Source organism: Rhinolophus sinicus, chromosome 3 (assembly GCF_057876585.1).
Source record: "Rhinolophus sinicus isolate RSI-liver-muscle chromosome 3, RSI-T2T, whole genome shotgun sequence".
NCBI classification, from domain to species: domain Eukaryota; kingdom Metazoa; phylum Chordata; class Mammalia; order Chiroptera; family Rhinolophidae; genus Rhinolophus; species Rhinolophus sinicus.
The window spans coordinates 14521024-14533047 of NC_142503.1; the positions used below are offsets into that span (position 1 = coordinate 14521024).

Consider the following 12024-nt stretch of genomic DNA (forward strand, 5'->3'; position numbering starts at 1 on the left):
GACTCTTGATCAAAACTGGACGAAGCTCAACCACCAGGCATTTTGATGATTTGAAACTATCAACCCCTTTTTGTGTGAAATTTTATACTTTGACTTGAATTAGGATTGTCTGTTACTTCCACATTTGCGAAATGTTGGCAATTCACTTAAATACACTAAGCTTCTGCTATTTCAAATCCAAAATGGGAATATAAGTAGTCATGGTCTCATGGAACTCCTTGATGAGTTAACACATACAGATTCTTAGCATAAAACTGGCACATAGGGAGCCCACTTCAAAATGGTTGTTGTTAAAATTATTCATCTTCATAAGGAATGAGATTCTATTGTTTCCTTCTAATTGCAGTAATGTGTTTTACAAATTGAAACAATATCCAATCTTAATGCTTTCCCAAATGACTTTTCCTTTACCACAGATTAATTTTCTATTTACAGGATTGTGAATGTGTCACTGCTCTGGCCAACTCCTTCAGTATTTTGCCATGAGTCAATGTGTGCATTCTGAACTCCTTCAAGACTATTCACCATCTGACACCCATCTATTTATTTTCATTCTAAAATTTAACTCTTCACCTTTTTCAAACCTCCCCTCTGGAAGAATTGTTTTTTGCATGATTGTCATGCAGGGTCTCAGCTCCCACTCCCTGCACCAGAACACAGGATATGGTGAGGCCAAAAAGGAACAACCACAGAGCCATAGGGGGGGTCATACCACTATTCTCAGTGGCAGCTGGGTTGGAGACACAGGAAGCAGGAGCCACACGATCCACAATCTGCCGTCTGCTTCTCTGCCAACCAGGCAACCCACCCCTCAGCTTAGCCACAGCAGTTATATTAGTGGCTCATGGCTAACCAGTGACAGCTGATGGCCACGCAGCCACAGTGGATGGCCATCTGATTACAGCTGATAGCCATCTAATAAGCGAGCCAACACCTTTCCACGTGAGGCAGAGAGTCTGCAAACTGCTCCCACAACAATCCAACAAAAATTAGAGCTCTGACAATCAATTTTTGGGTAACAACGCTGAGCTTCTCATATAAGAATTACAAACATATCAAAATTCCATAAAAGTTTGCAAAGTATAAATTAACAATCTGTGTAAATCACCGTTCGGTTTCTTCCATGATTGCCTGCTTCCCAGCTACTTCCCATAATCCAGCCTACAGCTGGAAGTGCTACAGACAAACTCACTCACTGTTACGTGTTCCTATCAGCCTCTTCCATTTATTGAAATCTTGCCTTCCCTTGAGCCTAGTACTTCCTATTAGCACATGTTAGGCCTACAACGACTTCCTTCAGCTTTGCAATACAGCTCCCCGTTCACTGATCTTTCCTACCAAGAGTAAGAAGTGCTCCTTATGTTTACCTGTCTGCTTTGGGGCCTTTAGGTGGTTGAAACAAATCACTTTCTTAAGTTGTCTCTAACTCTGGTTGGTTTCAAGATTATTTATTCTCAGTTCTCCCCTTTCTTAGTCTTCTTTACAGACCCCTTTTCCTCTGCTTTCCCATTAAAGTTTCGAACATCTCAACTTTTTACTCTCACCCTCTCTATACGCTGAACTTCACAGTCTCACTCATATTTGACTGGACCACCAGTTACATGCTCCTCTTCCAGAAACGCATGTCCATGTGTTAATGGAACATCATGTTTGGCATTTCCTACGTTTCCACTAGGCAGCAAACAGCACACAAACGGAAGGCTGCTTACAGTTTTTGGGGGTATCCCAGCACCTATTGTGGAGCTTGATACGTAATATATATTTAATACGTATCTCTTAAATATGTAAATTTAAAAAATGAGTTTGGATTAGAAAATATTTGTCGTGCGGGAGACCCTGCTCGCTGCACCATTTGTCGTGCTGGGAGGCCTGCAGGGTCTCTGCTCCCGCTCCCCATACAAGAACGCAGGATATGGTGAGGCCAAAAAGGAACACCCACGGAGCCATAGGTAGGGGAGTCATACCACTTTATTCTCTCTGGCGGCACTATACTCTCACTGGAGGCTGGATACACACTGTCCGCAAACCGCCATCCACGCTTGCCAGCCCAGCCGCCATCTCCTTGCTAGCCCCATCCTTCTTCTCTTTCTCTTCTCCCTCTTAGCCACAGCAGTTATATTGTGGCCAATGGCTCACTGGTTACAGCTGACGGCCAACTAGCCACAGCTGATGGCCATGCAATCACAGTTGGCCATTTACTACCTGAGCCAGGCACCTGTCTATGTGAGGCCGAGAGCCTGGAAACTACTCTCTGGGGCTCCGCCCCCACACTCCACCCCTACAGGCTCTCGCCTCACAATCTACGCGACAAGCGTCTTCCGCGAGGGGACCTGTGCGAGGAGCCTGGGGGTGAATGCAATATCCTGGACACAGCCAGGCTCTCTGGGCACAGCCAGGGTTTCTCAGGGCACCACCAGTACTCCTGGGCACGGCCAGACTTCCTGGACTTCTTAGAGTACCACCTGTCTTCCCGGACACAGCCAGGGTTTCTCAGGGCACCACCAGTACTCCTGGGCACTGCCAGACTTCCTGGACTTCTTAGGGTACCACCTGTCTTCCCGGACACAGCCAGGGTTTCTCAGGGCACCACCAGTACTCCTGGGCACAGCCAGACTTCCTGGACTTCTTAGGGTACCACTAGTTTCCCCGGGCACAGCTAGGATTTCTCAGGGCACTGCCACTTTCTCTGGGAACAGCCACACTTCCTGGACACAGCCAGGGCTTCCAGGGCACTGCCACTCTCTGTGGGCACAGCCACACTTCCTGGACTCAGCCAGGGCTTTCAGGGCACTGACACAGCCACACTTCCTGGACACAGCCAGGGCTCTCAGGGCACTGCCACTCTCTCTGGGAACAGCCCGACTTCCTGGACACAGCCAGGGCTCTCAGGGCACTGCCACTCTCTCTGGGAACAGCCCGACTTCCTGGGCACAGCCAGGGTACCTTCAGGGCTCTACTACTCTCTCTGGGAACAGCCCGACTTCCTGGGCACAGCCAGGGTACCTTCAGGGCTCTACTACTCTCTCTGGGAACAGCCCGACTTCCTGGGCACAGCCAGGGTACCTTCAGGGCTCTACTACTCTCTCTGGGAACAGCCCGACTTCCTGGGCACAGCCAGGGTATCTTCAGGGCTCAGCCAGACCTCTCAGCGCACTGCCACTCTCTCTGTGCCTCTCAGGGTACCCTGCTGGAACAACAGCGACTCACAATCAAGGTGCTTACATATTCTCAATGGTGGCCAGTCAAGAGACAAAAGCAAATATCCCCCAGTTCCACTAACTACAGTTCCCAAACAAACAGTCAAGCGGTCCATTAAATTAGGGATGGAAGACAATTCCCCATAGTCCATAGTCATTCACCAGGGCTGTCCTGGGGGTGAGGGATGACCTTGACCTCACCCTCATCTCCCACGGAGGACTCAGCAAGCGTTACCTCCTGGGACTATAAGTCCTGCATCCGGGCTGCCTGAGCAGGAACTTCCCCGGCCCACAGGGCTGCAACGACCTTCGCTTTCTCCGGCCTGTGCTGGTTGGGGAACCGTCCACATCTTTCCACCTCTCCGCGGGGCTCCATCTCTGCAGCAGCTGCATGGCTTTTCCTGTGCTGGTGGGAGAACCGTCCACATCTTTCCACCTTTCCACGGGGCTCCATCTCTCCAGCAGCTGCATGGCTTTTCCTGTGCTGGTGGGAGAACCGTCCACGTCCTCCCACCCCTCCACGGGGGTCCAGCTCTCCGGCAGCTGCTCCTCCTGGTCTTCCTCAGGCTGGGTGTTCACATGCACAAACTGCTCCACCGTCCTTTGGAGAGCTTTGGCTGGCACCATATCCTGCCGACTACGCCATGTGTCGTGCGGGGGACCCTGCTCGCTGCGCCATTTGTCGTGCTGGGAGGCCTGCAGGGTCTCTGCTCCCGCTCCCCATACAAGAACGCAGGATATGGTGAGGCCAAAAAGGAACACCCACGGAGCCATAGGTAGGGGAGTCATACCACTTTATTCTCTCTGGCGGCACTATACTCTCACTGGAGGCTGGATACACACTGTCCGCAAACCGCCATCCACGCTTGCCAGCCCAGCCGCCATCTCCTTGCTAGCCCCATCCTTCTTCTCTTTCTCTTCTCCCTCTTAGCCACAGCAGTTATATTGTGGCCAATGGCTCACTGGTTACAGCTGACGGCCAACTAGCCACAGCTGATGGCCATGCAATCACAGTTGGCCATTTACTACCTGAGCCAGGCACCTGTCTATGTGAGGCCGAGAGCCTGGAAACTACTCTCTGGGGCTCCGCCCCCACAATATTTTTTTATTAACTAATGTTAAAGTTAACAATGAAGCCTTGCATTGTCTCTTGACTCAAGCAAAAGGCTCCATGTCCCCCTCCTGTCAATAGTTATGACAGTAACGCTGCTTTGTTGTCTGTTGCCGAAATCAAAGGAGCTGCTTCAAATCAAAAGTGCCATGAGAACTCTTAATGCTAGTGCAAAATAATACAGTAAATCAATGACTAACACGTTGGTAATCCTAACACATCAAGCCCTGCTACATCTGCAGAGGATTGTGAAATTCTACTCTCAGTTTGAATGAAGAAAACAAATTTTTGTAAAATTAAATACTGTATTGAGGTGTCATCTATGGAAAAGTCATTATAATAAAGTCTAAATCTTGTTATAGCAGTTCATATTGAGTGAGACCATGCAATCTTGATTATTGATGTTTTCACAAACTTAGAGACTTGATAATGCCACGTGACATTGTAACATTTGCAGAAGTGCTCACAAATCCACATGCATAATGGTGTAAATCATATACAGCTATGATGTAGCAATAGCTGTGGCCATTGTTGTTTAAATGATCTTAGCTAATAGAAAAAAAGGGTGTTATTTGATTATAAGTATTGTGATTTAAGGTTTTATTTATTTTGTGCTGCTGTGGTTAAATGTTGCAGTGATTTAGGTCAAGGTTTGGTTTTAGTTAATTGTTACAGAAGTAAAAGGTTTGAAAACCTACTTGTTTTGCTAGATTCATTGTAATCCAATTCATGAGGGCAGAAAGAAGCTGTAGTTAAACAAAATTCAAACTTTACTACATTTCTTATGCCTTCTCTTACAAATTCTCCCAATTGATGAACAACTGAAAACGCTTTAGCAAAATAATGTCATCTCAGTTTCTTCATCTCTAAAATGAAAGGTTTAGAATACATATCTTTAGATTCCGCTATACAAATATATGTTTTGATTTGAGACAAAAGAGCCTGATTAAGTTGATAGTTGATGAAATTAAACTTTGATAGACTTTCTACTTCATTTTACTTTACAGAAGTGTCTATCAAATTTTCACTTCATCTGTTTCTATCTTGAGAATGCAACCTAAGATTTGAAATTAAAGGGGTTATCTTTCTTATGGTGATGCACATTTTCACTTATAAAATAACTTTAAAAGTTGGACATGAGTTTTAAAAATCATCAACAAATAAAAATAACATATACATTATTATTGCTTTATACAATAATTATCTTTTTATTAACCACTCTGAACTTTCACAGTAACACATAAAAGGAAAGATAAACACCATTATATCACTAAACCATAATTTTAATGCATACTATATGAAACATCAAGCTCAAACTAAGTGAAATTGCATAATATATGCCAATAACTTGGAGGTATCCTACAACTTAAAACAATGAAAATTATATAGCTGCTACTTTAAAATGCATTCTTGATGACAAAAATAGAATTAACTATGCCATTATTCCCCAATAGAAGCTATATCTCTTAATTAGTTTCTGATTGATTATTTATCATGAGACTTCCCCAATGACATTAAGACTATTACTTTACAATATTTTGGTGACTATATCATTATATGAAATTTGTTCATATATAGTATTTTTGAAAAGCTTTTAAATTGTAAGCCAGACGTGAAATATAGTGCAGATTAAGAGATAAAAAGGGATTAAAATTTTAAGTGAACGTGAGTGATAGCTAGATGGGGTTATCCATGAATTGATTTTATTACTCAGCTGAGGAGACAGAACAGAGACCAAATACAATACGGGGATTCAGCATGAGACACGAGTGTCTGCAGGAACACAAGAGTGTCCATGATATTAAAGTCAAGAATTCGATTCATATTTGATTTAAAAGGTAGATTTAAAACTTGGTGAAGGGCAATTTTGCCTGGTACAATTACAAGTTATGGGTCAGTGGTATAACAGAAGCTATGGAAGATAAACTTCAGAACAGGGCTTGGTTCTTGGCTTATAAAGACTTAGCAGCTCGCCGGAAGTCCATGTGACAAACAAGAACTCTTCCTGCATGTTGGGGAATCAGCTTCGGTTCCAAGTTCTATTCTTATTCCTTTACAACACTGAACCTGGGCCACGTTCAACAGAAGGTTCTGCACCTTTAAAGTTTTGAATAGCAGTTTGTTCTGTTCCTGAAATCTTACCCAACAGAGCAACTATAAGTAAAGCAATGTGCTGTGGTTTCCCTTATTGTCTTGTCTATAGAGTCTAATGATTTCCTTCCACTGGAGTCAGGCTACAGAGTGGACTTCCTTCTAGTCTGTGATTTTAGGGCACTAAGCTAGGACTTCTCTGTTGATGGGGATCATCTTCCTACTGGGTTGCTTTTTTTCACCCCACTGATGTTTCTTTATTCACAGGCATCCATTACCTATAAAGACTAAGTATTAGAAAAACAGGGTCCCAATGGACCCCATCTCTTAGCATTTTCCATCTCAGAGAGAGAGAGCTTCAGTGTCTAAGGGCTTCCATTTCTTCATTCCAAAGGGTGAGATTTTGCATTGAGATACAGAATTGAGTCCTCCACAATTTCCATAAAAAAAAAAAAAAAAAGAATTACCCATAACAATATACAGATTTGATGCAATTCCAATGAAAACCCCAATGGTGTTTTTTAAAGAAGTAGAAGAAGAAAAAAAAGCACTTGTATGAAACCACAAAAGACCCTAGATAGCCAAAGCAATCCTAAGGAAAAAAACAAAACAAAATGAAACAAAAAAAAACCAAGGCTGGAGGTATAACACTCCCTAATTTCAAATTGTACTACAAAGTGACAATAATAAAAACACCATGGTATTGGCAGAAAAACAGACACACATACCAATGAAACAGATTGAGAACCCAGAATAAAATGTACATATATATGGTCAAATCATTTTCAACAAGGAGCCAGAAACATACACTGGAGACAAGAAATCCTCTTCAATAAATGGTGCTCACAAAATCGGAAAGCCATATGCAAAAGAATGAAACTAGATTGCTATTTGTCATCATACACCAAAGTTAACACCAAATGGATCAAACACCTAAATATAAGACCTGAAACAATAAAATGCATAGAAAAAAATACATAAGTGCTAAACTTATGTATTTTGGTCTTAGAGAGTATTTTATGAATTTGACCTCAAAGGTAAGGGAAGTAAAAGAAAAAAATAAATAAATAAATGGAACTATATCAAACTAAAAGGCTTTTGACCAGCAAAACAAACCCTCAACAAAACAAAGAGGCAACCAACCGAATGGGAGAAGATATTTGCAAACAACAGCTCACATAAAGGGGCTAATATCCAAAATATATAACAAGCTCATATAACAACAACAGCAACAAGTCAAACAATCCAACTGAAAAAATTAGGCAGAAGACCTGAACAGACACTTCTCCCAAGAGGACATACAAATGGCCAACAAATATATGAAAAGATGCCCAAGTTCATGAGGGAAATGCAAATCAAAACCACGATGAGATTCCACCTCTCATCTATTAGAATGGCTATTATCAACATGACAAATACTAACAAGTGTTGGTGAGGCTGTGAAGAAAAAGGAACCCTTATACACTGCTGGTGGGAATGTAAACTGGTACAGCCACTATGGAAAACAGTATGGGGGTCCCTCAAAAAAAAAAAAAAAAAGAATAGAATTACCATATGACCAGAAACTCCTCTTCATATACCCCAAAATCTGAAAACATTTATCTATAAAGATATGTGTACTCCTATTTTCATTGCAGCATTATTCACAATGGCCAAGACATGGAAACAACCAAAGTGTCCTTCAGTAAATGATTGGCTAAAGAAGATGCAGTACCTATACAAAATGAATATTACTTGACCATAAGAAAATATTAAATACTGCCATTTGCGACAACGTGGATGGATGTTAAGATTACCTGCTAAGCAAAATTAGTCAGACAGAAATGTCAAGAACCATGACTTCACTCATATGTAGCATATAAAACTGAAAGCAGCAAACCAACAAGACAAACAAACAAAAACTCAGACACAGAACACAGTTTAGTGATTACCATGGGATAACTGGGGGATGGTAGAAGCATGTAAAGGGGTTCAGATATATGGTAATGGAAGGAAGTTTGACTTTGGGTGATGAACACACATTGCAATATATAGATGATGTATTATAGAAATGAACACTTGGAACCTATATAATTTTATTAACCAATGCCACCCCAATAAATATAATGGACATTTTAAAAAAGGAAAGTTATAAAAAGTTAGTGTTCTGAAGTCCCTGTGTAAGAATAAATCTTGGTTCTCTCAACTACAAGATTGAGAGAGGATTCTGTTCATGATAGGAAAGCTACAGGATGTTAAAAAATAATAATAATAAATATATATATTAGCAAACCACATATTTGATAATAGGTTAATATCCAAAATATGTAAGGGAGTCCTACAACTCAATAGCAAATAAACAAGCAAACAATTTAATTTAAAAAATACAAATAGCCAACATTTATATGAAAAGATGCTTAATATCATTAATCACTGGGGGAATATAAACCAAAACGAAAATGAGATATGTGTTCATGTTGGCTAGAATGCCTATTCATAAACAAATACATGATAGATGGATAAATAGATAGATAAATAGATAAATAGACAGATAGAGAACAAGTGTTGGCGAGGTTGTGGAGAAACTGGACTCTTACACTGTTGATGGGGATTTAAAATGTGGCAGCTGCTATGAAAAGTATTGAGTTGCCTCAAAAATTTAAAAATAGAACCACCATACAATCTAACAATTTCACTTCTGGGTGTACATCTAAAGAGTTGAAATCAGATTCTCAAATGGATACCCACACTCTCATGTTCATTGCCACATTATTGGCAATAGGCAAGATATGGAAACAACTTAAATGCCTATTGATGGATGAATGGATAAATAAAATGTGGTATATGCATACAATAGAATATTATTCAGACTTAAAAGGAAGAAAATTATGCCATATGCAATACCATGGATAAACCTTGTGGATATTATGCTAATATGCTACTTATATGACCTCTGTAAAATAGTCAAACACACACACACACACACACACACACACACACACACACACACACACACAAAACCAGAGAGTAGAACAGTGGTTTCCAATGGCTAGGGGAAGGGGAAAATTGGGAACTGCTGTTTAATGAGTATAAATTTTCAGTTATAGAAGATGAACAAATTTTAAAAATCTGCTATACAAATTTATGCCTATAGTTAACAATACTATATTGTGCACTGAAAAATTTAACAGGACTGATCTCATATATTTTGTGTTCTTACCACAATGAAAAAATAATTATACTACTCATTTTTTTTCAATTCAAGTAGTAAAACAATCTATTTTGTTAAATTTACTCTTATTTTTAAGTTTATGTTTGTCTGATTAATAGATCTGTAAATGTATATAATAAAGAATTTCAAATTAACTGAATACTTGGAAAGTGCACAAGAAATTTTCCAAGTAGCTACACACACCTAAGGTCAAATAGGAGTAATGTACATTGAGGCTTGGATCTCCTTTTCAATCTCATTACTTAAATGTCTAGCACCCTTGTAGCCCATATGTTCTCATGTAGGAAAAATGAGGAATATTGATTTTTTATCTAGTCCTTGGTTGTAGATTCATTTTGATATTTCATGATTTATTGACTTGGAAATTCAAGTTAAATAATAAATGTCTTACTAAAGTGAAAATAGATTACAAGGCAAAATTTGTAAAATTATATCAAATGATATTGCCAATATTTAATTAAGAAGCAATATCTAGATTTCAGCGTTACATTTTTGGCACCATGCAATCCACTGGCAATCCATTACCAGTGGATTTCTTTGTTCATGCCATAAAAAATTAGGCATCAATGCATCATGCTCTCTCTCCTATTATTGGAAATCATAGTATTTTGTCAGAATTTATTCTTATGTCAAGATGTTTGTGATATATTTGTAATTTGCTTTACTGCTACAAACTCACCCAGAGACGTACAAATATAATGTAAAGCAATTGTGGAAATTAACAAAAGTTTGTATTATTGTTACTTTATCAGTATTTCCAAATTAATTTTTAATCAGGAAAACGGAAATTACTTGTTCCAGATATAGATTGGCTGTATTGCTCTCACACTTTGGAGGACATCAGTGTATTTCTACTACTGCTACTACATTGAGTCGCCCACCTTTTTATAGTGCTATATTAGGCAATATTTGAAGTTTTCATTTTTAAATATATTCACCTAAATTTTGCAACTACCCTATAATGTAATGATTTATTACACTAGGTTCTCTTCTAAACACTTCCTATATATTAATGAATGTAATCCTCACAACAACACTATGAAAAAGATACTATCGTCTACTTTTTACAGGTGATGAAATTAAGACAATGACGTTTTATGTCACTGCCCAAGACCAAACAACTATAGAACTAGTTTATGATTCAGCTGGTCTGATTCCTCAGGCACTGGACTTAATAACTGTGTGACATAGACTGTTAGTTTACATCAAATGGTTACATGCAGATTAAATTGGGTTGCTGGTAGTATAACCTTTAGCTTCACAATGTTTCACTCTTTCAATAAAAGATTAATTCAAGCTCACCATATGTGGTCAAACACAATTGTAGATGGCAAACTTGAACTCATTACCTGGATAATATAAGTTTATTTTTTAAATACACTTTAGAAATTATACTAGGATCTCTTTTGTCAAAAATAAGAAACTAAACCATGAACGAGTTAAACATGACATGGAGAGATCTGAAATATCCATCAGAAAAGCAGTGAAAGAAGGCAGGTGGATGGAGGACCTTGGGGAGGAACTATTTAAGAAAATAGGGATTAATAATACTGATATTAGTGAGTGTTTAGAAATCACTGATGATAGAGTAAAGATGGAGTGTAAAAAAATGAGTAAAACTATAAAACCCAAATATATTTGTGAAAGAAAATGTAATAAATGGGCTAGTGATTGTTTCTTTTAGCATTAGAAAATCATTCACTGTTAAATGAAGATATTTTATTAGTATCAGTATTTATATGATTCTATATGATATGAAAGGGAGTAGAAAGTTCTTATTTAGAATTTTCATATATTTCACTGATTTGAATTAATTTAATTTTTATTTTTTCCTAAATTTGACCATATTTGAGAAGACTTTCCATTTATGTTTCCATTGTTCCCTATCTTTATCTTCCCATTTTGTAATCTTCCTGATAATAAGTATTTGAATCTCCTTCATTTACCCCTACAGAGTGCTATATTTTGACAGTGTTTGGTATGATGGATAAAATATTTAAACACAATGTGTTTTTTTTTTAATTATTTAATAGAGATGGAGACAAATACATAATCACAATATAAAAAATATAATAAATTTAATATTATCAGAAAGTAGCTGAAGGAGAAATTAATTCCATTGTGATAGACCAGCTAAAATTTCTTCACTCTAAATTGTGTATCTTATTTAGAGCTTATGCAATGACTAATGATAAATTTAAGTAAATGGAGATCATGCTATTCATAATATATTGTAACATGCTTTTTAAAATTTGGGTGAACACGCAATGCAATATATAGATAATGTATCATAAAATTGTACAATTGAAACCTATATAATTCTACTAACTAATGTTACCCCAATAAATTTCATAAAAATAAAATAAAATTTAACAATATAGCAAAAATTGTTCATTTTTAAAAATATTATTGAA

The 12024-nt window shown here is 38.6% G+C and overlaps 2 protein-coding genes across 6 annotated transcripts in view; both read right to left on the bottom strand.

Annotated features, from left to right (window-relative positions):
* Positions 1 to 12024, bottom strand: part of CDH12 (cadherin 12) — an 887545-nt gene that overhangs the window by 86298 nt on the left and 789223 nt on the right. The gene's annotated exons all lie outside the window — the stretch shown is intronic.
* LOC148758456 (uncharacterized) lies at positions 1861 to 4298 on the bottom strand. The gene is made up of 2 exons (XM_088796370.1): positions 3064 to 4298; positions 1861 to 2943 (listed from the first exon to the last, which is right to left on the bottom strand). The coding sequence occupies exon 1, from the start codon at positions 3984 to 3986 to the stop codon at positions 3429 to 3431; it is 558 nt and encodes a 185-aa protein (XP_088652496.1). The 5' UTR covers positions 3987 to 4298; the 3' UTR covers positions 1861 to 2943; positions 3064 to 3428.